The sequence below is a fragment of the Desmodus rotundus genome, chromosome 12 (assembly GCF_022682495.2).
Source record: "Desmodus rotundus isolate HL8 chromosome 12, HLdesRot8A.1, whole genome shotgun sequence".
Lineage (NCBI taxonomy): Eukaryota > Metazoa > Chordata > Mammalia > Chiroptera > Phyllostomidae > Desmodus > Desmodus rotundus.
In genome coordinates this window covers 2034264-2060209 of record NC_071398.1, presented here as the reverse complement: position 1 = coordinate 2060209, position 25946 = coordinate 2034264, and the positions used below count along the sequence as shown (strand labels likewise).

General features: G+C 53.2%; 2 protein-coding genes across 8 annotated transcripts in view; one reads left to right on the top strand and one right to left on the bottom strand.

The window, feature by feature from the left end:
* Positions 1 to 15854, top strand: part of MYLK3 (myosin light chain kinase 3) — a 33629-nt gene extending 17775 nt beyond the window's left edge. For all 6 annotated transcript variants that reach the window (XM_045188428.2, XM_045188426.2, XM_045188427.3 and 3 more), the window contains exons 4-13: positions 995 to 1428; positions 3443 to 3548; positions 4030 to 4123; positions 4550 to 4659; positions 5339 to 5480; positions 10397 to 10467; positions 11561 to 11689; positions 12697 to 12849; positions 13760 to 13892; positions 14762 to 15854. In XM_045188428.2, the coding sequence (XP_045044363.2) occupies positions 995 to 1428; positions 3443 to 3548; positions 4030 to 4123; positions 4550 to 4659; positions 5339 to 5480; positions 10397 to 10467; positions 11561 to 11689; positions 12697 to 12849; positions 13760 to 13892; positions 14762 to 14821 (1432 nt within the window). In that variant the 3' untranslated portion in view covers positions 14822 to 15854. The remainder of the gene's footprint in view (positions 1 to 994; positions 1429 to 3442; positions 3549 to 4029; positions 4124 to 4549; positions 4660 to 5338; positions 5481 to 10396; positions 10468 to 11560; positions 11690 to 12696; positions 12850 to 13759; positions 13893 to 14761) is intronic.
* A 4699-nt stretch (positions 15855 to 20553) lies between these two features.
* ORC6 (origin recognition complex subunit 6) lies at positions 20554 to 25940 on the bottom strand. 2 transcript variants are annotated; one of them, XM_024551561.4, is made up of 7 exons: positions 25415 to 25940; positions 24188 to 24317; positions 23076 to 23239; positions 22788 to 22877; positions 22310 to 22422; positions 21608 to 21679; positions 20554 to 21100 (listed from the first exon to the last, which is right to left on the bottom strand). In XM_024551561.4, exons 1-7 carry the CDS (start codon positions 25477 to 25479, stop codon positions 20973 to 20975), a joined length of 762 nt encoding a protein of 253 aa, XP_024407329.2. In that variant the 5' UTR covers positions 25480 to 25940; the 3' UTR covers positions 20554 to 20972. The 2 variants fall into 2 exon arrangements, with proteins under 2 accessions (XP_024407329.2, XP_045044364.2); XM_045188429.3 differs by having other exon boundaries at positions 23076 to 23203.
* Positions 25941 to 25946: the final 6 nt, after the last annotated feature.

Below are 25946 nucleotides of genomic sequence, written 5' to 3'. Positions count from 1 at the left end.
AAGAGACCCAGAGTCCCCAGGGCCACACTGCTAGGAATTCAGAGTTGGAACCTGACCCAGGTTACAGGGCTCCGTTCAGACTCTCCGCACATAACCACGTGCCATCCTGTGTCCTCAGCGTGGTGTTGAATTAAGTCCAAACTGTGTGGTGGGAGAGGAGCATGGGCCTTCAGGAGAGTTGTGCCTGGGATCCTGGAGGTGGGGCTGTGACTGGGCCTCCGGGTCCAGAAACCTGCCTCAGAACCTGCCTGTGGCAGACACAGTACAGGACAATGAAGAGCCAGCACCGCATACTCCCAGCCTTCCCCAGGCCTGTGGCCAGCATGCCCCAGCCTCCCTCCCCTACTCCCACCCCCATAGCCACTGAAGGGCACGGTGCCTCTCAGGCTTCCCTTCCAGGGCCAGGGCTCTCCTGCGCCTGTCCTGGGACGTCCTGACCCTCTGCAGAGCCCGCCCTCGGGGGCCTGGCTCAGGGAGCTGGTGTCCATGTGCTCTGGCCTCTGGCAGAGAAGCCCAGGTCATTTGTCTGCCTTTGTTCTGGAGGGAACGGAGCTTCCAGGAGAGGGGAAGGGTTCCTGGCAGGCATCCCGGTCTTGGCCAGGGTTCTGAGAGTGGAATCTGGGCATGGCAGGTGGGGGCGGGGAACTTCCCACAAACTTGTAAGGGGCTCCCCAAAGATTCTGAGTGAAGGGAAAGGTCTCAGGTCAGATTCCACCCTGAGCTGAATTTCAGGCACGCCAGCTCTGCAGGGGCTTCAGGAACCAGGGAGGTCCCCGCCAGCCCTTCCTTAGCCTGCAGGGGCTGCACTTCGAAAGCTGCACTCAGGCCTGCACGCAGGCCTAGCTCTGCACAGCAGCAGCTGCCCTGCCTGGGCCGATGTGGCCGAGCGGGTCTGAGTGCTGCCATCGACATGCCGTGCCCCCCCAGAGGGAAGACCATGGTGGACAGCAGTGGCCGTTGGCTTTCTCAGGGCTGTATTTTTCCTTCTGCCCAGGATCCCCGTCCATGAACAACAGATGGGTACCCCTGTGGAGCTGCCAGTGACGAAAGGGGGTGGCCTTGGATCCGCTCCCCTTGTGGAGGCTCCAGCGGCTGTCCAGCCAGGTGAGCAGGACCCACCTGAGCCTAGGTGCTGTCCCCAGGCACCCGGGACCGAGTCAGAAGAACAGACCCTGGAAAGAGCTAGCAAGTGTCCCCCACTGCCTGCCTGGAGCAGCGACGGGGGAACAAAGGCTGAGGACCAGCAGGGGCCTGCACTCGAACCTGCCATGGGACCATGCAGGGCCAGGAGGGACTCGGGCCTGCAGCAGGACAAAGGCCCAGGAGCAGGGAGCCCTGAGCCCCAGAAGGACTGCAGCCCCGGGGGCCTGGACAGAGCCAAGGCAGGAAGGACGCCCCAGGGAGCCGAGGCCTACAGCCTGGTTCTGGGTGAGTGAGGGGTGCTGTGTGCTCGAGGTGAGCAGGTTTGGAGGGCCTTCTCCTGCAGAACTGCCCTGCGGCTTCCAGGGAAACAGAATGCAGAGCTGGGGGAGTCCCAGCCTTGGAACAGCCTGCTGGGGCCTGCTGGGGCTGGAGACCAGGGGGAGTTTGTCCTGGGGCTGGAGATGCGGCGGGGGAGCTCGGGCTGGCATAGTTGTGGGGAGGAGGGAACTGGGGGAGTTCTCAGAGCCCCTGCCCACCTGAGCTTTCCACCACTGCTGTCCTTCTGGAAGGACAGAGAAGGCTCCTGGTAAAGAACGTGTCTGCGTGAGCCGACTCACCCCAGGATAGGGAACGGGGAGGCGAGGCGCTGACCTGCTTTCTGTCCCAGGGCTGTGTGAGGTGTCTTTGTGTCTGTGCTCCAAAGGCCCTCAACTCCTCCAGCCCTTTGGGTCACATGGCTCATCCCATGTGGCTGCAGGAGAGCCGCCCTTGGCCGAGCCCTGCCCCGGGGTCTCAGGAGGGCCCTGAGAAGGGCTGTCTGCCCGGCAGTGGTCCCGGTGCCCTGGCTACTCTGGGCTCCACAGCTGCCCTGTCGCCAGATGCTGCTTCTCCCCTAGTATGGCTTGGTCCACATGTGGGTACAGGCCTCCCTCAATTCCTGAACCACGGCTGAGAGCAGGCTGTGACTTCAGAGGCTTCTCTGAGCCCGGGTTGGTGATAAAGCCAGCGTACACTGAGGACTCACTGTGCTGAGCAACGTGCATTGGTGCCGGCCTTTGTCCTGCAGGCCTGTGGGCGGGGGTGCATGGAACCTGGGAGAGGGTGAGAAACACGCCCCAGGCCTCTCAGCACTGAAGGAGCCAGGGTCTGACCCAGGCTGTCTGGCTCCCGAACTTGCGTGGAAACCTCACAGCGGCACCATGCTCAGAGCGAACCAGTGGAGCAAACTGGAGACTGGAATCCTAGATTTGGAATCTGTTACACACACCAGGAATCCAGGCTCTCCCGACCTTCCTAGGGACCCAAAAAGTGAAAAAAAACAACAGCAGGAGACCACAAATGTTAGCCCTTGGGGTCCAGGGCTCAGGGCTGGCCTTTGAGGGGACAAAAAGAAGGAGCCAGATACTCTTAAGGCAGATTCAGACATTTGCTCTGGGGAGCAGAAAGCTGAGAGAAAACCTCAGTGCTTGGTTTCGGAGGGCGGGACTTACATCCCTGGGACACCAAGCACTTCCATGACAGGCTCCAAACAAATGGCAGCCCCGCCGCAGACTGCCGGACCCAGCGCACGAACTCACTTACGTCATTGTGTCCGGTGTGTGTCCTCCATTGTTTCATCCCTCTTCTCTAGTTCATGTAACATTTCTAGTTTTCTATCACATCTGAAGGATGAGATGTGGGGGAAAAAAAAACCCCTAACTCATTTTTATCTAAGTGCTGGTGTCCTCCATTTCTCCCCCAACCCCCAGCCCCAGCCCGCTGTACCCGCCCCCACCCAGCCCACCCTGGGACTGGCTCCTGGGCTGCATCACAGGCTCCTGTGCCAGTGGGGACATCCAAGGACAAGGGGGGGCGGTGTTTGCTCCTTCAGCTGCCTCCCTGGCGCCAGCCTTGCTGGCTGCGGGGGGCCCTGCCTGACCCGCTGAACACAGTCTGCCCTTCAGCTGCTACATTACCCTGTTCAGTGAAACTTCGTTTCCCGCCGCCGCACGGCCCCCTCGGGCCCTTCTCGACTGCAGTGAACAGACTGGACCTAACCTCCCCATTTTGCAAAGAGCACTGTTGTAGGTGCCGGGAGACCCAGGTCGGAATGTCGACTGTCACTGCCTCTCTGTGTGAGCTTGGCCAGTCACCTCACCTCTCTGGGACTCTGCTTTCTCCCCTGCCAAATGGGTGACTTGAATGAGAGGATCCTTGAGAAGGACACAGGGCTTGTCACTCGAGTCAAGTGGGCCTGACACGGTGGCTGAGAGGGCGGGGCTGCATGAGGGAGGCTTATGGGCTGTTGTCTCCCGAGCAGATGACAGCCCGGCCCCGCCAGCCCCTTTTGAGCACCGGCTGGTGAGTGTCAAGGAGACGTCAGCCTCAGCGGGTTACACCGTGTGTCAGCATGAAGTCCTGGGAGGGTAGGTGGACTTTCTGCTCTGATGATAGGCAGGAGCAGGAGGCGGGGGCAGAGACACCACGGTTGCGGGCTTGGGTGCCTCTGGGTGGGTCTCAGCAACTGGTTGAGCCAGGGCCCGGATGGGGCATCCGAGCAGTGAGTGGGTGGTCCATAGGGCGAGGTGAGGACAATGGCCCGTAGAGGGCAGGTGGGCCCACACAGTGTGGAGGTGGGGACCCACATGGGGTGCAGGAAGAAGGATGTTCTCCAGGGAGGGGCTCAGTGCTGTGGTATGGGGATAGGCCATGTTCCCTGGGGTGCAGAGTAGTGTGGGGTGACAGTTCTTGTCTAGGTTTTAGGGAGCCCCATGGAGTGGTGCTGCTGACATGGATACCTCTGGGGTGCTGGCAGTCCCTGTGGTGTGTGCGGAGGAGGGGCGGATGGGAAAGCTGGGGGTGGGAGGGACGGGATGGCTCTCAGCTGCTGTGTTGTCGTGCCTGCAGGGGCCGGTTTGGTCAGGTCCACAGGTGCACGGACAAGTCCACAGGCCTGCTGCTGGCAGCCAAAGTCATCAAAGTGAAGAATGCCAAGGATCGGGTGAGGCGTCTGCCCCAGGCTGCCGGCCTCGGGCCATGCTCAGGGCTCCCTCACTTCTTTCTCAGCCCCTGGGCCCCTTTGGCCTGGACCCGCCCAAGCTGAGCAGGAATCCGGGCCTCCTTTCCTGCCTCTTTTCCATGACCCCGTAACCCCAGTCTGCAGGCCACCTGCACCCAGGGTGGCAGGGTCCTCCTGGACCTCTGGCTGTCCTTCTCAGGTCTTGGGTTTCCTGTCTGTGAGGCGGGTCTAGCAGGGTCCTGTCTGTTGTCAGAACCCGGTTTGGGCGGTGAGTGGAGGCCGGCTGGTGTGAGAGCAGGAAACAGTGGGGTGTGCATGTGGGGTGCACATGCGTGTGCATCGGGAAAGGCAATGACTCCTCTTCCTGACCCTTTTCTTGGAAACTCTCCTCCCCTTTGGCTCCGCAAGGAGGACGTGAAGAACGAGGTCGCCATCATGAACCAGCTGAGCCACGTCAACCTGATCCAGCTCTATGACGCCTTCGAGGGCAAGAACAGCTTCACCCTGGTCATGGAGTAGTGAGTGTCCATGGTGGGCGGGCTGGTGGGCATCTCCACTGTGGCTGGGGGTGCTGGGCTTGGGCTTAGAGCGGGGGTCCCGGGCGAAGTTCTCCTTTCCCCGGTCCGGGCAATCCAGGGAACGAACGCTGTCACCTCCTCTGCTGGACCTCCGCTGGGGAGTGTGGAGGACAAAGCCACTGTCCCAAAGCAGCAGCCAGTGAGCCTGATTGGACCTGCAGGTCTCAGTTTGGCCTGGCCAGTTTTTAGTGGTTCTGATGTGGTATTAGCAGTTGGAAACTGGGAAATTACATGTTGTAACCTGGGCAGCTGGCTTTTCTTGAAGATCCGGTAATGCTGGACCTGTATTTCCGGCTGGAAATGGGTCTGATTTGCCCATTTGGGGTTCTTGCCTTGTAGGTACTGATGGGCCCCTGTAGGCTAGTGAGTTTACAACCTTGGTCTGGGGTGTCCAGACTGAGGCCGACTGTCCATACTGAACCCCATCCAGCCTTCCCTTTGGCCCGTCACTTCCTTTTTACCACCTGCACTCTGAGCTGGGAAGGGGCCAGAGCACAGATCCCCGTAAGACCCCAGACGACAGTGACATCCTCGGGCTCACCCGGGGTGGCACCGAGAGTGGACCAGTTCTCCGAGAACCTCACTCAGTGCGGCACCTGCCTCTCCTTTGCCCTGGCAGCGTGGGCGGGGGCGAACTCTTTGACCGGATCACAGACGAGAAGTACCACCTGACCGAACTGGACGTGATCCTGTTCACCAAGCAGATCTGCGAGGGTGTGCACTACCTCCATCAGCACTACATCCTGCACCTGGACCTCAAGGTCAGGCCCCACCTGGGCGCTGTGGGTGGTGGGTGCGTGGCCCCAGTTCCCCGGCCTGTGCTGCTCTCGTCCAGGAGAGCTCTATCCTCAGACACCTGGCTTCCCTCCCTGGCTCCCTGCCATTTCCGGTTCTGGAGACACTCTGAGCCTCGGTTTTTCCATCTGTAAAATGTGGACAGCATACCTCCATAAGCAATCCTTGAAGATTAAATGATACGACTTTTGTCTTTAAAAATATCTTTTAAAATTGGTTTATTTAAAATTAACATAGGAGCGTGTGCTTCTGGTAATAAGTAGAGACCCCATAGAAATGTATGGGGCAGGCAATGAAAGCGCTTCTCACTCAGTGTCCTCACTGAGAGTGGCCTGGCACGGAAGCCATGGGAGTCCGACTCTGCCTCTCCTTTGTACACTGGCCTTTCGTACACACCCTTTCTCACTCTCTGGAAGGGCCGTGGGTGTTCCACTGAATGCATGCAGTACCCTTCCTTTTGTCTCCTCGACAAAGAGTGAGCAACGGTACTGGCAGCTGTTTCTCTCTCTCTCTCTCTCTCTCTCTGTTTTTCCTTCTTCCTCCCTCCCTCCCTCCCTCCCGTCCATCCTTCCGTGTGGGTTTGTTTGTTGGCTGTCTACTCTGTTCCATCGGCCTGTGTGTCTTTTTTATGCCAGCACCACATTTGTAATGTAGTTTGAAACCGGGCATTGAGATGCTGCCTCTGGCTTTGTTTTCTCTCAAGATCGCTGTGGCTGTTTGAGTTCTTCGGTGGTTCCACCCAAGTTCTAGCATAGTTTGTTTTATTTCCATGAAAAATGCCATTGGAATTTTGATAGGGATTGCATTGACTTTGTAGATTGCTTTGGGTATTAACAATGTTAATTCTTCCAGTCCATCAGCACAAAATATGCCTTCTTCAGTTTCTTTCATTAGTATCTCTCAGTTTTTAGTACACAGGTCTTTCAGCAGCTCGGCTGAAGTTATCCTAAGTATACATTCCTTTTGATCTATTGTAAAGAGGATTATTGTCTTAATTTCTCTTTCTTTCTTTTTGCCTAATCGTTCTGGCTCGGGCTTCCAACACTATGTTGACTGGGAGTGGGGAGTGTGGGCCTCCTGGTCTTGTTCCTGATCTCAGAGGAAAAGCTGCCGGCTTTTCACCATTGAGTATGTTACATGTGACCTTTATTATGTTAAGGTATGTTCCCTCTACACTGAATTTGTTGAGTTTTTATCATGAAATGGGTGTTGGATTTTGTTACATGATTTTCTGCATCTGTTGAGATGACCCTGTGATGTTATCCTTCGTTTCGTTAACTCGGCGGGCCCTGTGGACTGGTTCACCCGTGTGGAGCCATCTTCGCACCCCTGGAATAAGTCCCATTTGATTGTGGCGCCCGGTCCTCTCACATGTTGTTGAATTTGGCTTACTGATATTTTACTGAGGATTTTTACATCTGTATTCATCGGGCATGTTGGTCTCCAGTTCTCTTCTCTTGTAATATCCTCGTCTGGCTTGGGTACCTGGGTAATACTGGCCACATCAAATGAGTTTGGAAGTTTTCTCTCCTTTCTAATTTTTTTTGAAAGACTTTGAGAAGGATTGGTATTAATTTCTCATTAAATGGTTGGTAGAATCCACCAGGGAAGCCATCTGGCTCTGGACTTGTGTTTATGGGGAGATGTTCGACGACTGGTTCACGCTCCTCACTCGCACTTGGGCTGTCGTGTGGGTGACAGTGTGGAGACAGAGGGCCGGGGCTGCGGTGCCCATCCAGCACAGTGGTCACTCGGCCCGTGTGGCTACTAGGCACTTGGAATGTGCCTAGGCTGCTGGCATGTGGCCAGTGTGATTGTGGGACTGAATGTTACATTTTATTAGTTTTAATTAATTTAAATGTAAAAACTGGCAATTCAGTTATTGGAGAACTATTATTTGGAACAACCGTGACTGTGAATTTGTGTTTCAACTACAGTAGCTCCTCTTATCTGTGGCTTTGCTTTCTGTGATTTCAGTTGCCCACGGTCAATGGTGGTCTGAAAATATTACATGGAAAATTCCAGAAATAAACGATTCATAAGTTCTAAATTGTGCGCCATTCTGAGTAGCGTGATGAAATCTTGTGCCGTCCCATCTGGGACAGGAGTCCTCCCTTTGTCCAGAGTCTCCATGCTGCGTACACCACCCCCATTCATCACTTGGTAGCTGTCTGGATTCTCAGGTCGGGTATCAGAGTCAGAGAGGACCACGTTCACATTACTTCCTGCCAGTATATGGTGATGTTGTTCCATTTTATTATTAGTTATTTTTGCTAATCCCTTACTGTGTCTGATTTATACATTACTTTATCACAGATATGTAGGTATAGGAAAAAACAGTATACATAGCATTTGGTAGTATCCTTGGTTTCAGGTTCCCACTAGGCATCTAGGAATGTACCCCCTGTGGATAAAGGGGTTACTTTATATATTTCATGAAATCTAGATACAAGCAATTCATTAAATTTAAATACATCTAAAATATTTCTGATGAAAATATGTCTGCATTGAGATGTACTATAAGGGGAAAATACACACTGGACTTGGAAGACTTTATATGAAAAAGGAACGGAAATATCTCACCAATATTTTTTATACTGGTAACCTATTTAAGTGATAATATTCTGAATATCTTGAGTTAAATAAGTACATTATTAAAGTTAACATTTAGAAAATATTTTGAGATGAATAAAAATGAGAATGCCATACACCAAAACTTATGGGATGCATCTAAGCCAGGAATAAAATTTGTAGCTCTAAACACTTATATTAAAAAAAGAATAAAGATCTCCAATCAATGATCTAACCTGTCGCCTTAAGACACTTGAAAGAGAAGAGCAATTTATACTCGAAGCAAGCAGAAGGAAAGAAATGATAAAGGTGAGAGCAGAAATAAATAAACAGAGGCTAGAAAAACTATAAAGAGGATCAATGAAACCAAAGGTTGGTTCTTTGAAAAGATCAGTAAATTGGCAAATCTTTAACTGTACTGAACAAGAGAAAAAGAAGACTCAGATTTTTTAAATCACAAGTAAAAGTGGGGGAACCACCCTCAGCCTTACAGAAATAAAGAAGCGGCATGAGAGAATAGTATGGTAAATTGCATGCCAATAAGATATATAACCTAGATAAAATGGAGAAATTCCGAAAAGACACAAACTACTGAAAACTGACTCAGGAAGAAATAGAAAATGTGAATGGACCTAGAACAAGGGAGGCAATCAAATTAGTTTCCGAAAGTACCCACAAGAAAAGCCTAGGCCAATACGGCTGCCCTGGTGAATTCTGCCAAATGTTTCAAGAAGAATAACATCGACTTTTACAGCTCTTCCAAAAAATAGAAGAGAAGGGAACAGTTCCTCTCATTTTGTGAGGCCTGTCTTGTCCTAGTTTCAAAGCCAAAGAACTCATGAGAAAGGAAAGCCTACAGAGCAATATCCCTTGTGAATATAGATGCAAAATTTCTCAATAAAATACTAACAAACTGAATACAGCAACATATAAAAAGGGATGCACACATCACAAAGTAGCATTTATCTCAAGAATGCAAGGGTCACTTAACACATGAGAACAAGTCAATGTAATATGCCGTATTAAAAGAGTAAAGGACAAAAATCACATGATCATTTCAAGAGATGCAGTTGACAAAATCAAACAACTTTTCATGATGAAAACCCTAAATAAACCAGGTGTAGAACTTCCTCAGTCTGATAAAGGCCATCTGTGGGAAACCGTTAATAACAAAATGCTTCCTGGGAAAAGGTGGAGTGCTTTCCCCTGAAGGTCGGGAACAAGACAAGGATGTCTGCTCTTGCCAATTCTTTTCTTTTCTTTTTTTTTAAAGGCTTTATTTATTTATTTTGAGAGAGAGAGGAAGGGAGTGAGAATGAGAGGGAAAGAAATATCAACATGTGGTTGCTTCCTGAACAGCCCCCACCGGGGACCTGGCCCACAACCCAGGCATGCGCCCTGACTGGGAATTGAACTGATGACCCTCTGGTTCGCAGGCCTGCGCTCAATTCACTGAGCCACACCAGCCAGGGCTCTTGCTACTTCTATTAAATGTGTACTTGAGGTTGTAACAAGGGCAGATAGGCAAGAAAAGAAGCAAGAGGCATTCAGCGGAAAGGAAGAAGTAAAACTCAGTTCGCAGAAGACATGATCTTGTGCGTAGAAGACCCTAAGGAGGTTGGGGGGAAACTATTAGAATTAATACATGAGTTCAGCCAGGATTTCGTTGCCAACATTTAAAAGCATGGAATTTTCGCATAAAAACCTGGATTTTTGGCTTCTCTTGAGGACTGAGGAACTGCATTCCTGTGTGGCTGCTCCTTTATGCAGGGCAAGAGTTCCTCAGTTCCCCGCAGTTCATACCACCCCGCACTGTCGCACACCAGCCCCCTTTTTTTATTTTCAGTGTCTGTCTGTCTCCCTGTTCATCTCTATTACCTGTCTCTCTGTCTCTCCATCCATCTACCCATCTGTTTGTCCATCCATCCGTCCATCCGTCTGTCCATTCCTCCCTCCACCCTTCCATCCCTCCCTCCACCCATCCATCTACCCACCTGCCTGCCCATCCACCCTCCCATCCATCCATCCATCCACCCATCCATCCATCCATCCACCCATCCATCCATCCACCCATCCACCCATCCCTCCATCCCTCCATCCCTCCATCCACCCATCCCTCCATCCACCCACCCACCCATCCACCCATCCATCCCTCCACCCACCTGCCTGCCCACCCATCCCTGGAGGGCGGCCCTGAGCCATTCATTTCCCTGGGAGGCTGGGAAGCAGAGGCCTTTTGACCAACACGTGTGGGGGCTGCAGACCCTCTTAGCTGCTGACGAGCCTAAGCAGACTTCTCCCTGTTTCCCAGCCGGAGAACATCCTGTGTGTCAACCAGACAGGACACCAAATAAAGATCATTGACTTCGGGCTGGCCAGAAGGTAAGGGGGGGGTGCACCTCGGCACCTTGGCAGAACTCCTTGGGGAGCTCTGTTGGGCATGGTTACCCACAGCTCAGCCAATTTTTGAGTTTTGGGACTGACACAAGCAAGTTCTCTCAGGAGGAGGGCCGCCTTAGGCTGTAACCACTGCAGGGGTGGCTTTGTGTGGGCTCTGCCTCTCCTGACCACCTGTGTGAGCAGAGAGGGGAGTGATGGTTAAAGGGGGCACTGAGTGGGGGCACTGGGCAGCTTAATTCTGTTCGTTCCCCGGCCTCCTGGGCCCAGGACGGTTGGCCTGTGTGATGCCCCTGTCACCAGCCCTGCCCTCCTGGAAAGGAGGAGGTTAAATGGGAAAGTGCACGTGTGACCGCGTAGGGTTTGGGCCACTCGGGGCTGACCTGGATCTTGGTGGCAGTGAAACAATGAAGCCCCTGCCGGCCAGCGGTTATGGAGGTTAAATGAGGAATACACGACAGTGCAGATCGTCCCGGAGGGCGGTCAGGTTCTCAAGGGTCAGGGCAGAAAGCGAGTATCGTACGTCATTGTCAAACATCTGAAAGTCCCTTAAAGTGCCGAACATTTAGTGAAATGTAGTTTCACCGTTGGATGCTGTGCAGCCACGTGTGTGGGGAACACTGAGCCTCTGCCTGGCTCTTGGCCCTGGCTTGCACACCCACACTCCAGGCCCTGGCTTGCACACCCAGCCGGCGGGTTCTCAGCAGTAGCAGCAGCAGACCCTTGGCACTGGGTGGATTGTGTGTCAGTCACATGGTGCCTGGCCAATAGGAAGTTGCATCACAATTTTTAAATTGGTACTTCATTTTTTTAGAGCAGTTTTAACTTTACAGAACAATGGAGGGGAGGAAGCAGAGATTTCCCACAGATCCCCCTGCCCCACACATGCAGAGCCTGCCCCGTTACTAACACGATGGGCCTACTCTGACCCACCAGTGCCACCCGAGACTTGGGGAAGCCTGAGTTGGGGCCTGGGACTGAGCATTCCCAGCCCCGGGAATGAGCCCCAGCCCCGCCTCTCCTCCTAGGGCTGACTCCCGAGGTTCCCTCACAACCTGCCCCCCACCCCACCCCCCAGGTACAAGCCTCGGGAGAAGCTGAAGGTGAACTTCGGGACTCCTGAGTTCCTGGCCCCGGAGGTCGTCAACTATGAGTTTGTCTCGTTCCCCACGGACATGTGGAGTGTGGGCGTCATCACCTACATGCTGTGAGTGCCTGGTGGGGACAGGTTGTCCAAACTTAGAAGCAGCAAAACTCCCAAGTGCGAGCCATTTATTGTGGAGGTGTGCCCAGGAGACAGCCAGAGTGGGGAGGTGGGGGAGGCAGCCAGTAGAGGGCGCTGGGGATCCAGTCACCCTGTGGGCACCAAGCCTGGTCCTCCAGAGAACTCTGGGTCTTTTGTGGACGCTCACTACCTCAGTTACGCCATCTAGGGCAGGGAGATGGGGGGTTTATACACCAGCTCTTCTCAGTTACTGCCTGTGGGCTGCCCCCGGGGGCACTAATTCCTGAAACTCCTGACCCACTGGGGAGAAAGCTCTCCAGCAAAGGAATGCAGGTGGGCCGTACAGGTGGGGTGGGGCTGCTGCTGTGGTGGCCAGGGCCGCTGTCTGCCGCACTGTCTGACCGGGCCCTGCGCTCCGTGTCCTGCGGGCTGGCCAGGCAGGGCGACGATGGCTGAGAGATCTGTGTTCTCCTCCATGGGGACTTCCCTCGGCTGTTCCCTGGCCCAGTGAAGTCAGGCTTTGCTCCAGCTGTACCATTATGCCTGGACTGTGACTGTGTCCCCACACTCTGTGCCAGGTGGGGATGGTGAGGCCCCAGGCTGGCCAGCGAGGGTGCCCTGCCTCTGCCCTCCACCCAAGGCCTGGGGAGTATCAGAACTCTCTAGGGTCTCAGACACGTGCTAAGCTGTCTAAATTAGGCCACTTTTACCTGACAAACGGACTTAGCGGGGCCCCAAGTTACTCTTTGCTTCAGGGTTAGGGGGACAGCGGGCAGCCTGCCGGGCTTTGTTCATCCTGCTGTCAGAGGTTCAGTCCTTCCTTCCTCTCCCCCCAAACCTCCCCTGGCGGTGTGAAGCGGGATCTGTTCTCCCATGGAACCCTCTTGGTCTGGTGGGTTCTGCTTGAACCTTGTGGGGTCCAAGCAGACTGTGTTGGGTGTTGGCAGATGTGGCTTCTAGATGATAATGGTCCTTTCTCTCCTCCGCAGACTCAGTGGTTTGTCCCCGTTTCTAGGGGAAACAGACGCGGAGACCATGAACTTCATTGTGAACTGCAGCTGGGATTTTGACGCCGACACCTTTGAGGGGCTGTCAGAAGATGCCAAGGACTTTGTGTCCCAGTTGCTGGTCAAAGAGAAGAGGTACCTCTGTTGCCTGCCATTCATAACACATTCTGATGGTGACCACCGGTCACGGTGGGTGACAGTCAGGTGTGCTGGGCGGGTCTGTTCTTCCTGTGGAGCCATCTGTCCCCTATTTCTTAGTCTGTCTCCTCTTTGGGGCACAAAGGCAGCAGGGACAGTGATGGAGGAAACAACTGAAAACAGCACTGGGAGCATAACCTCTAGATGGAGTTTTATTGGTTTTTTTTTTCTATTTTTCTGTTTTTTATTTTTCTACTTTTTTCCCCCTCTCTCTAGATGTAGTCTTACGAAGGGCCATATTTCCAAATTAGTCCCGTTTCCCAGTCATTGGTGTTCATAGACTAACATGGAAGAGAAGTTGAGCTGTGCAGTGTTATTTCCCAGAACGAAGGCCAGGAAACGTCCTCTCTGGCTGCAGAAGGCCTACTTAGCGTTCAGCAGCGATGTCAGAGTCGTGGGTGCAGCCACCCCGTTTTCTGAACCTCAGGCATTGGGAACCACCCGGGTGAGGGCCAGGGTTGGGGCTCTGAGACAGCTGTTGGTTCCCCGGCCTTCACTGTCTGTTTCTGATTGTGGAAGGTTATGGGAGGAAAGATCATTCCAATTCAGGTGAACGGGTTGGCATTGTTCTCTGGAAGGAGAGGGGAGCTTCCTTCAAAGCTCCTGTTCCTTTCCTTCTGAAGCGCTCCCCTGGGCACCGCTGGCTGCGGCCCTGCCTCGATGCCCCACTTAGCCACCGGACACAGTCCTTCTCCAGAAGCCTGGGGACACTTTGCTGACCACTTCCTTGCCCTCTTGAGGGGAATATTAGACATGGGGAGCTCCCTTTTGGGGATGTGGCACGACTCTGCCTCAGTGGTTAGTCTGATCCGCCGCTAACCCCGCCGATGGCTGTTTGGTTTCACAGCTGCAGAATGAGCGCCACCCAGTGCCTGAAACACGAGTGGCTGAGTGATTTGCCGGCCAGAGCTTCCATGTCCAAAGTCGGCCTGAAATCCCAGCTCCTCCTGCAGAAGTACATGGCGCACAGGAAGTGGAAGGTACCCTTCCTTCCCTTAGCAAAGGCGGCATTTGTCTCCCTAACATGTCCTTCGACGGGGTTGTAGCTAAGCTTCTGCTTACGTTTAGATTCTAAAGAGAAGATTCTTTAAGGAAAAAACAAAAACGTTCTTATGTCAACTTCAGTTAAAACAGTACCACAGACCCAGTGTCGCTGGGCACGAAAGCAGCATTTAGTCCACACTTAGGTGGACACCTGAGGGGACAGAGTGAGGTCAGGGCGCAGGGCCTCAGTGAATCCACGTGTCAGAAAGCGGGGCTGGGGAACCTCGCTTTTGAAGTTTTGCGTGCTATTTGTTTACAGCAGAACTCTTGGGTACCAAAGATATAAAATCTATCTTAGAAACCACTGTCCTCCAGGGCCGTGGCTCTCCAGCACTTTGATACTAACTCAGATTCTTGTTGAAAAGACAGAAAGAGTGCCTCACCCGGAGAACCAGCCCAGCAGCCGTGCACACGCATCCCATGCACACACAAGTCACACGCACTCCCGAATCACACGCCCCACGCTAGCTTCCCCGACCCGGATGCGCTCTGATGTTTTCTTCGACACTTGCTTTCCTTCCAAAACATGCTGGTCTGAACCCACGGGTTTGATTGCGTGACCCCACCCTCCACTCTGTGGGCCCTGTTTCCACGAGAAAAGGGTAACGCAGGATCTCCCTTCGTACTTGCTCCAACACAGGCCCCCGAAAGTCACGTGACTGGTTCACCTTGAGTTTGCTAAAATCTCAGTTTCCCCTTTTACCAGTTTTAAAGAAACCCAAGTGACTAGCTTAAGTCCTTTTATTTTATTTTAAATTGCTCTAAAAATATGCTTTCTTTCCTTTTTTTCTCTCCTTATCTCCAGAAACATTTCAACGTGGTGACCGCAGCCAACAGGTTAAGGAAATTCCCATCCTGTTCCTAAGCCTCTGCTCCCCTCTGCTCACCTGGGCCGAGAAGTGACTGAGACCAGTGGCGAGGCGAGGACTCGAGATTTTAAACCATCTGGCCTTTGGCTAATACCGATTCCACTTACTTTGTAAAAAAAGGTGATGGTGGTTGCCTTCCTGGTGGAAGAAAAGGGGCTGTAAAAAAAGTGACTGAAGAGCTTTTTTCTGCCTTAGCAGACCACTGAGCTTGAACTGCTGTGTTGCTCCCCAAGTGTAAGAACTTGGGGTGGTAAGTGTGAGCGTGCTGTCCGTAGGTAGGAAAGCTTGTGCTTGCACGGGTCGGGTCGGAATTCTGTACCTGCTGATTCAGGAACCGGGCACGTCGGTCGGTGGCATCTCCCGCTGCACCATCTCCCACCGCACCGAGAGCTCCTGCCAGTTCGATTTGCTCCGAGGGTGGGCGGATGTGTTGTTGTGCGCCCTGCTCTCGGTTCAGCAACACGGACTTAGGGCAGTGAGCCTCCTGCTTGTTTTACCCTGTGCTCCCTCATGGGAATCAAAACGTGCAACCTTTAGTAGTCTTTGAAGTTTCAAAATATACCAACCATCATGGCTAAATCAGAATAAGGATCATTTTGAATGTGCTTTTAAAGTCTCCACCCACCTCCGGCCTCTTCCAGTCCCACCCTGTCTGGTCCCCCCTGACGCCCCTCCCTCAGCTGTGAATCGGGGGTCCAGGGAGCCTGGGAACCGACATGCAGTGTGGGAGAGATGAGAACAAGGCCCAAGTGCCGCTTTCGGAGAGAAACGCAGACCACGTTAGTAAGGATGCACACTGGCCGTGCGGCCACGTACCTGACTTACATAATGATAAACAAGGGGTACCTTATTATTCGAAAGCAGACAGTCCTTCTCATTTCCTCACTTCTAACCTGATGACTTGTTCTGTTTCCACAGCCTCTTGGGGCAGCAGTTTTAGTTGGAGTAGTTACTTCGTGTTGTTAATTAGCCAACAGTTTCTTAGCCTTTCAGAATTTCTGTCCAAATAAAGACAGGTTTTTGGCAGAAGACCTGGTTTTGGCGGGGAGGTTTGTGCTGCTGTAGGAGTTCTCAAGTTGGCTTTCCTGGTCGGGAGCCGAGAGGTTCAGAGCCAGCACGGTAGGCCTGCTCCAAGCTGGTCCGCTTCGGGACCTCGGAAGAGGGGGCCACTGGAATCCGCCCTGTCGGGGGGAGAGAGACAGAGTTGGTAAAATGTTTGATTGTGAAGCATTGGTGACCTCTCTGAAGAAGGTTGATTTGAGGGCAGCTTGCAGAAGGCACTGGTTACAGGGGGCATCTTGTGGGTGGGCAAGTCTCAGCCTCTTTGCGACTGAGGTCCTTGGGGAGCGCTCTGAATTGTCCCCAGAAACATGGAATGCATCCCGCGGACCTACGGCTGCACGTTGGACAGGAATGCGGTATGAGCCATGTGCATAAATGAGTAATTTCTATTAGTTCCTTCAGAAACAGAAACCTGGTGAAATAAATTTGAGTAATTTATTTAATACAATGACTCAAACGCATTATTTCAATATGTAATCAACATAAAAATTATTGAGACACTTTATATTCCTCTTTTTTATACTAAGTCTCCAAAATCTGGTGTATGGTTTGGTTTATACTTAACATATTTCCATTCACGTGCTAGGTTTTCATCAGACATACTTAATTGGTATTTAGTTTTCATAAAAGTTACTGCAGAAAAATACTAAAGTTGTTTGAAATATCTCCATTTTCTAATTGAATTAAGTATCTAGTTTTACATTTAATTACAATAAAATTAGAAATTCAGTTCTGTGGTTGTATTAGCCAATTTTAAGTGCCTAATAGCCACATGTGATGTGTGGCTTCTGTACTGGACAGGGCAGATAGAGAATTCTTTATCTACCAAATCTTATTTTTCCCCCCACAAGTTGTCATTTTTCACCTACAGTTTCTCTCCAAAGTCCCCTTGCAACCCACACGAGTGAGTGGGAATGTGGATTTTCGCCTCTCTTATTTGAAGTTCTAAAGCCTTTATGAAGCTTTAATTTTCTCTTTTTAAAGATTTTATTTATTTATTTTTAAAGAGAAGGGAAGGGAGGGAGAAAGAGAGGGAGAGAAACACCAGTTGGTTGCCTCTCGCACACACCCCCAGCTGGGGACCTAGCCCACAACCCAGGCCTGTGCCCTGACTGGGAATTGATCCAGCGACCTTTTGGTTTGCAGGCCAGTGCTCAATCCACTGAGCCACACCCACCAGAACTGAAGCTTTAATTTTCTGGAGATTTTTAGTTCTCTACGTTGCTGGTTTGTGCTTAGCTCAAAATATTTTTTAGATTGCCACGCACTGGTGCCCAGGGTTTGGAGTGGGACTTTTCCGCTGGAGACGCGCATAGTCGCTGCGAGCTGCTGGCCGAGAGGCCCTCGAAGGCGGGTAGACGCCACCGGTCTCACCTAGCAGAGTGGGGAGAGTGTCGGGAAATCATTTTTCCACTTTTAAAAACATTTGATTTTCATTGTATTTACTCCCATTGCCATTTAGGCCCCTTATCCCTCCTGTCCCCCACGGTCACCACACTGCTGTCCACGTCCATGTCCATGACTCCTTTGCCCTTTGTGATGGACATGTGCTTAGTAGGTCCTGCCCACACGCTCATCCAGCAATCCCATTGCAGAATCCCTCCCCTCAGCAGAGTGTGAACAAGGGACGGAGGGCTGTGCTAACGGCCCAGGCACACAACCTCCACGGGCCTATCAGTGTGGGCTGAGATAAACAGTTTGCCACGTCCACCTGGAGGAACCCGCCGCAGCTAAAGGCAGATCTGAACTGACGGGCATCTCCCAGCTCGTGGAGCGACAAAAGCCTCCACGCACATTGAAGTGTCCTGGGATAGGCAAGGGACTTAACGGGTGTGGAAAGTGGGTGGTGGGGAGAGGGGGAGTCCACTTTTCAACATTTGATTTTTTTTTTTCCACTAGGGGCAGGGATTACTGTTACAATTAAAAAGTAGCAACTCCAGTGTCCGATGTGGACCTTGTTTTGACCCTCATTTGAGCGAAGAAGAGAAAGATATTTTGTAGACATCTAGGGAAATGTATTTCTGACTTGCTTACTTGATAACCATAGAATTTCTGTTGATTTGGGAGGTATGATGATGGCGATGAGGTTGGTGATACTGTAGGTGACGTGACTTCAGGAGAAAAGGAGATATTAGTTATGCGGTGTGACAAGTGCTTATTAATCGCTGCGTCTGGCTGATGGGTTTGTGGTTTGATTACGCTGTTCTCTTTACTGTTGAATATATTTGAAAACTTTCACGATAGTTTAAAAAAATCAGTTAAACCACGAGGAGCTGTTAAAGAACTGAGCTTCCCAAAAGCCTTTTCCACAGGAAACAGATGGACTGGGTCAGTGGTGATCGAGTGTGAATGGGCTGACAAGCTGCTGTAGAAAGAACTCCTGCACTAGGAGGGCATTTGGACAAGATTGCTTTACAGCAGTTCCCCCACCCTCCAGTAATTTAAGAAATAACCAAGTCCAGAGAATCAAAATAACTACCGCCACATATTTGTAAGGCCCAGAGGGGGAAAGAGTCGGACAGCAGTTCGGTTTGCTCTCACGGAGTCAACGGTGAGAAGGCGCCCGGAGAACCGGGAGAAAACACCCACAGGACTAGACCAAGTCTCCTGCAATGAACACAAACAACCCGATTCAAAAATGGACAAAAGGCTCGAATACACATCATTCCACGGGAGCAGCAGCGTCTGAAAGCACGGGAAGAAGTGTGCAGTGACCAGCAGGAAATGCAGATCAAATCCACGTGCGCTCTCACCTCACCCTCCGTAGGTTGGCTGATGTTAAAGCCCAGAAAACCAGCGCTGGCGAGGCCGTGGAGACACTGGAGCCCCGGGCCCCGCTGGTGGGAATGTAAACTGCGGCGGCCACTGTGGAACAGAATGTGGAGGTTCTGTAAAAACTAAAAAAATATATTTATATTTAATACAGATTTTAGAGAAAGAGCAACATCGATTGGTTGCCTCCCACTCGGGCATCGAACCCCCAACCTTTTGATGTAGTGGGTGACGCCCCAACCGAGCCACACTGCAAGGGCAAGTTCCATACAAATTTAAAAATACAGCTATACCATCTGGTCCAGCAATCCCACTCCTGGGCATACATACAGAAGAACTGGAAGAAGAGGGGTGGTTTGCACACGGCTCTCTGCACACCACTGTTAACAGCAGCATTATTTACAATACCCCAAAGGCCGAAGCCACCCAAGTTTCCATTGAGAGAGGGGTAGCAAGATGGGACCGTCTGGTGGTGGCCTATTGTTCAGCCTAACGAGGGAAATTCCGACACATGCTGCAGCGCGGAGGCCCTCGAGGACACTGTGCCCAGTGAAACGAGGATAAACCCCGTGGGATCCCACTGATGCAGGTACGTAGTGGAGTTCAGAGACAGGAAGAGAAGGGAGGTCCCAGGGCTGGGGGAAGAGGGGCCTTGTTCAACGGGGGCTCGGCTTTGCACATTGGAGAGCTCACTATCCAATTGCACACTCACAAATAGTTAGGGGGGTAGGTTTCATGTCATAGGTATTTTACACACTGAGAAAAACAGGTGAAGTTGCTTAACTTTACCTGAGGAGTAGACTGCTTTTGATCCAAAGCTAGAATCTAATCTGTGGCACCAGATCGCATACCTTCTTAAAATACAGGAGGAAAGGACTCACGTGTCCGTTTTAGCTCCGACCGTGAAGGGCAGCTACCACTGAGGGAATGCTTTCCTGCGCCACGCACCTCACAAGCACAGAGACCCTCACGGGGCGCTACAAGGTAATGCCTCCCCTGTGAGTGAGGAAACCAAGCTCTTCAAGGCTCTGAAGTCTCCTTAGGGTCCAAGGGGCAGAGCCAGGACCGACAGGCCAGTGTGTGGTTCCGCCCCCTCTCCCATGGGGCTGGCTGGGCACGGCTGAGTTGGGAGCACTTGGCTGTGGCACATGGGCCACAGGGTGGCCATCCTGCAGCCCGAGTGCAGCCAGGATGGCTGGGGTGCGGCCCCACGCACAGTCCTACGCTTACTTTGGACACCCCTGTGGGTGCGGCTGCTCCGTGTCCAGAATTAACAAGGGCAGGCAGGTACCCGGGTTAGCTCCCCAGGTTGGGCGACAGGTAGGTGCCTTAGAGCAGATGCAAGGCCACTGTTGGTATTGATAACCAGTCTGAGGTTTCTAACATTTAGCCGCATCCAAAATATTAAAATCTTTAATTGGACCATGTGGACTTTAGTTAAAACCACGTCTGGCATAAGTCAGAGTCCATAGCAACTTACCTTCCGTAAGGGCCCTTTCCCGGAGTTTTAAAGTAAGTAGCATTTGGTGAGGTTACATTTCTCAGCATGTGGATATGAAAGGAAGTAGCCCTCGGTCCGCTTGGCGTCCAGCATGGTGCACACGCGTTTCTCTAGTGCGACGTATACTGTGTGCGGGCGGGCACTGTGCCGGATGCTTTACATTGACAGCCCAGACTGGCTCTCCTCCCAGTGAGCGTGGGCGCCATTTTCAGTCCCACGGACCCCCGGTCGGGAGCAGCTTGCTCACAGCTGCACAGGGGCAGCCCGACCCCCGGGCCTGTGCTCTGCCGAGCAGCACAGCTCGGCCTGCAGCCACTGGGCTTCTTTTTGCCGTCCTGGATGGCTTTTGACGTGGCGAGGCCTCCCCCGAAGTGAGGACAAAGGCAACTTGAATACATATGAAAATCACATTTATTAACTAGGTTGTACCATATATTGCTTTAGTCAAACCAAGAAACTTACACAAAAACTCAAGTAAAATCTGTGAGCTTCCCTTCAGCCTGAGTGTTTGAGGCCAGGACAGGCGCCTTGTCTTCTGCTCAGAGAGCACCACGGCCCCCATCCCGCTCTGTGTGCAGGCAGACGGGCGGGAGCCGCGGCTGCGCCAACCAGGACCAGGGCTGAGCTCGTGCATGTGTTGCCCAGGTCAGGGGCTGGCCTGCTGCCCGGAACTCGGCCCCTGTGCTGGTGTCCTTGATGCTAAGGTGACAGTCTTAGGACCCTGGTTCTCAAAGCTGAAACGAAACTCCAGAGCACCTGCACCTTTGCTGAGCGGAGTTGGTGTGTGGCCCACGGCCGTCTGCACGCGGGACTCACTCTGCTGCGGCCTCCTGTGCTCTGGCAGCGTTTTCCAAAATCTTCCTTTTCCACTCCTCGTAGTCCAGCAGCTGCTCTTCAGCAGGCTGTGGTTTACATGGGATCTCTACTACCGTCTCTGTTTCTGCGAGAGAAAATTTTCAAAAGCATTTCAAAATTCTTATGTTTACAGATGACGTAAAAACAAGTAGGCTTCTTTCAAGTGTCCAACTGTGAAGGTGACGGGGAACAGGGCAGTGAAGTGCAGAGTGGAGGCCACGGTGAACATGCCAGCCTTCTGCTCTGTGCTCTCCCACCTGAGGCGCCGTGCTAGCAGGTAACCCCTCGCAGGCACGGCAGCCAGAGCACCTCATCCAGCCCTCCCCGCAGTTCTAGGTTGCGGGACCTAGCTTGCGCACCTGTCACAGACCCGGGAGCCGAGGCTCTCAGAGATTAAGTGGTGCCCCTCAAACAGCAGCCAGGAGTAGGAGGGCAGGGTTCCAGCCCAGTCTGGCTGCAGCTGTGTCCTCAATGACACGCCCCCCACCCCCCCGCCCCGTTAACGTGTGTAACTGTGCAGCACAGGCTGCACGCTGCATGTTCCCACCCCCACACCTTCCACGCTCGTCCGTGCAACGTCAACACGCCTTACCCCGTGTTCCTGGAGGTTCAGCTGCTGTCTTCTTTTTCTTCCACGGTGGAGTTCCTGAACCTTGAGGGTCTCCTTTAAGAAAAAAAAGTGTCAACAAGGTTAATTTATCTCCTAGTCTCAATTTTAGTATTTGGACGTATTTTGGGTGACAAAAACTAGACTCTGCCCTGGCCGGGTGGCTCAGGTGGTTACAGCACTGTCCCAACGTGTCAGGGTTGCGGGTTTGATCACTGGTCAGGGCACATAAAAGAGTCAACCAGTGAGTGTGTGGATGGGTGGAGAAACAAGCGGATGTTTCTCTCTCTGTAAAATTATATTAAAAATAAACCACCACCACCACCAACAAACTAGATCCTTAACTGACCAAATACTAGGAGAAAGGAGGACTCTCTGGCTTCTCTGGTCAGACTGGAGAGTCACTTCCAGTCCACCTGACGTGCACGGAGGCCGGCGTTCAACACCAAAGCGTGTGAACAGAGGATCTGTTCTCCAGGCATGGGCTCACAGCATGACAGGCTCTATGAAAACGACTCAGCTGTTTTAACTGAACGATAGAAAAAACAATTCTCACCAAGAACGTATCGGGTCCACATTAACACAGAGTTCAGAAAGCACCACTTTGTGCGTCTGAAAATACTGGAGTTTTAGCAGCTGGGTTACATCTTCACAGGACACGTTCTTGAATACGGAATTCATACTCACTGTCAACCTGCTGCCCGATCTTCTCCAGCTGTTTACACAGGCGGTCAAATATGGCTTTTTTCACACCGGATGTGGCTACCATCTTATTTTTATCCACCCTTAGCTTTAAGATCCTACAAAAGAATTTGATAAATTAGTTCTTGAGACTAGTACGATTGTTTTGTTTTTTTAATGGAAAACCACAAATGCCCGCTGTTTGAATGACAGGCTTCGTCAATTACAAGAGGTACACCCCGAAAGGGGAACGCTCAGGCTGTGCGGGTGGCCACCATGTAGCAAGCGGGCTTCTGGGGACAGCACTTTCGAGGCATCAGTTGCCTTGTGGGACAACCTGAGAGTCTGGTAACTTGGCCATTGTTCCTCGTGTTGTTTACATGGAAAAGCAGGCCGAGCCGCAATCAATCAGCCTAGAAGTATGACCCAGGAGTGAGAACTGCACCCGTGAAGCGTGGCCGCCCAAGTGTGCGCAGACGCTCACCTGCAGGCCGTGAGCAGCGCGGCTGCCGTGAAGAGTGGCCTGGATAAGTCGAGATCTGCCTGCTGCGTCTGGGGGAGGCTGGACTCGTAGCTGCGGGACGGCAGTTAGCAGAATTACTCGTTAGAAAATAGTGATTCAAAGGGACGGAAAATGCAAATCAGAACTTAAAAATGTATGAGATATGTGTCCTGTCACTTGAGCACATTGGTTATTTTTTAACACTGAAAATCAGCATGACGTTGGCTAATTTTAGTAGACACTTCAGTGAAGGCCCTTGGGGCCTCATACCTTTGCAGCACCTTTGAAGCCAGGCTCACCGCTTCTGTACAGCTAAACTGCACCGCTAGGTCTCTTATTCCGATACTTGAATTCAGGCCCAGTAAACACTCAAAAGATTTCAGACAGCTCTGATACATCTTCTTGTTCAAACCAGAAAGTTTAGTTAAATACGCCTTTGAAAGGAAACACATGCACAAACCGTAAGCTCTATTGGTGCCTCCACCCCTCCAAGCTGATTCTGGGACCCGTCTCTGCCTACAGGCTGAGCTTCGCCTGGTCTGCAGCCCGCGCACGCACACGCACACGCACAGACACTTCACACACACAACACCACTGCAGCCAGGCTGCCACCCAGGTGCCACGTGCAATTCCCTGCGCGGAGGAGGGGAGGAAAGAGGGAAACCAGGAGAAACGGAGGGTCAACCACACGGAAAAACCTGCTCTGCCTGGACAGTCACAAAGGAGGTGGGCAGGGGGGCGGGCAGGGCAGTCCAAGTCAGATGAGAGCCGCCACTGCCCCACCTCCAGGCTGAGAAAGGACGTTGGTTGCATGGACAAGCCCAGAGTTAGTCATTCAAGTGCAGCATCTGCTGAGAGAGCTGTGCAGGCCGAGGTTCGTGGTAAGGAGAAGCCGGTGCCTTTGCCACCCGCTGGGAGCCAAGGGCGTTGCTAATGCCCCCGTTCAGTGAGCGTGTTATGTGACCGGTATGGCGTTAAGTGTGTGACACTTCGTGCACTGCTCAGTCCTCACGGTGACCCACAGGATTCGAATTCCTGCCTCACAGATGAGGAACCTGGAGGCTCATAGGCTAGTGCGAGATCTGGTCTCCACGCGTGCCCCCCCATGTCCCTAGGCTGTGCTCTCACCCCCTGGGACACAAAGGAGAAACGCGCAGGGGCTTCAAAGTGTGGGCTTTAGGAGGCGGCCTGGGAAATGAGACAGTGAAGAATACAGAGAATGCTGCAAAACATTTCCCCCCTTCCAACCTGACAAAATGGTTTAAAGTTCATCTAGAGTAATAACGTAACAGCCAGGAAACTCCCGAACCACCAGAGCCGGGACGGGGCCTAGTCCAACCAGAAACGGACGTCTGGTCACTCAGACCCCCGGGACCACTTACCCTGTCCAGGGGGCACCGCGCGCAGGCCGCTGCCAGGTCCAGGCACACGGCCGCCCGGCCGGTCTCCGTGGTGCGCGCAGACAGCCCGGCGCACTTCACCCGCGACAGCCGCAAGTACTCCTCCGCTTTCCTGGACACAAGAGCCACGCGGTCACTAGAGTCTCTCCCAGAAGTTCGTCCCACACTTGGGCGAACTGAACCCAGCCCGCGGACCTGACTCCGAGCCCGAGTCCTGGGCAAGTTCCTGTGGGGCTGCGGGGGAAGCCCGCACCCTCTGGGCAGGGGCGCCGCGGCCCCAGACCCCACTGTGCTCAGGGCTACCTCCAGGCAAAGGAGGTTCTTCACCTGCTCCCCAGATAACCCTTCTCCCTTCCCCACATTCCCGGGACCGGCGTGGAGGACCGCGCACGCTGGCAGGTTGTGCCAGGGCTCCTCCTTTTTGCCTCTAATTCAGGGGTCCGCAAACTTTAATGCGCCGGGCAATCAATCACTCGCGGCGTGTGAAAACAGCGCGGGGTCTCACCCTCAGCCTTTCCCAGCAGCGGGCGTGGGGCGGGACCGAGACAACAAGTGCTTTCCCAACAAGGGCGGAGATGACACTACGCCGCCGGGCAGGAGCCCCACTTGAGAACCGCAGCTCTACATGGTAACCGAGTCCAAGCGGCCTCGGTTCGAGTCTTTTAATAAGCGCGCCTTCCCTAACGGGCTGCCCCGGGCACGGCCTGCTGCCCGCGTTCACAAGGCTTCCTTCACTCCAGACCCGGATCGCGCACGGTCCTCCCCATCCCGGCGCGCTGGCACAGGCTGCTGTTACCTGTGCTCGGGCCGCTCTCCCCGCATCGTTCCAAGGCGGACCCCTTCTATCATTCGGGTCTTAGAGCAAATGACCCCCCACCCCGCCAAGACTTTTTGCAGGTCGTGTCCTCGTGGTTCCGGCCCCCACTGTTTTGCTTTCTACGTAGTTCTGGCCAACACAGAGACCTCCGAGGGGCCTGTCTCCCATCTGTCTGTCTGCCGCTGCAAACAGACCACTAGCTGAGGGATGACCGCAGCGCTCCGACTCTCGCCCGCCACCTCCGCCGAGCACGCCGGGGAGCCAGCTGCTCCGGGGGACGTCCACAGCCGGCCCCCGCCACCTCCTACAAGACGGCTGCCGGCCTACATCCCGCGGGAGAGATGCGCGGCTCAGGGGCCCGGGGCCGCTGCGGCGTGCGCTGCCAGACTCACCTCAGTACATCGGGCTCCGCAATTCCCAAGCGCCGCGCTAAACGCGGGATCAGCCCCGACTCCATGGCGCCAGCAAGGCGCCAGCAAGACTCCAGCGCACCACCGCAAAGCGACGAAACGCGCGCGCAGAGGAAGCGTCCGCCAGTGAAGGACGGGCCCCACCCCTCTGCTGCAGCCGAATTGGTTTGGACGGAAACGTGAGGCCGCCCCACACACCAATCAGCGGCTACCTTTTGCGCATGCGCACCTGAGCGCACTCGCCACCACGAACGTGGAGAAGTGGTTCTCCTTTCGTCCTCCGTTCTTCACCGACTCGCTAAACCCCTGCCTTTCCCTTTTGTTATTTCCTTCCTCCTCCGAGCGAGTCCCAGCTTCTCAGTACCGCCCCGCCCTGTCCCACTGTGGAGAGACTGCTCGGCGCCTGGGTCCGTCAGGCCTGAGCTCAGGGCAAGAGCCAATAAATACGCGAGACTTAGGTTCCTAGGAGCGGGCCAATCGAGGAGCCCTCTGCCGGCCCGCGGGCGGGGCTACA

What these genes read in the sequence shown, in the direction of transcription:
- ORC6 (XM_024551561.4), bottom strand. Translation starts at nt 25,479, where the DNA reads ATGGAGTCGGGGCTGATCCCGCGTTTAGCGCGGCGCTTGGGAATTGCG. An exon ending in GCGGAGCCCGATGTACTGAG is followed by an intron (nt 24,318 to 25,414) that starts GTGAGTCTGGCA and finishes TCTTGTGTCCAG; the next exon opens with GAAAGCGGAGGAGTACTTGC. An exon ending in GCTTCAAAGGTGCTGCAAAG is followed by an intron (nt 22,878 to 23,075) that starts GTATGAGGCCCC and finishes GCCGTCCCGCAG; the next exon opens with CTACGAGTCCAGCCTCCCCC.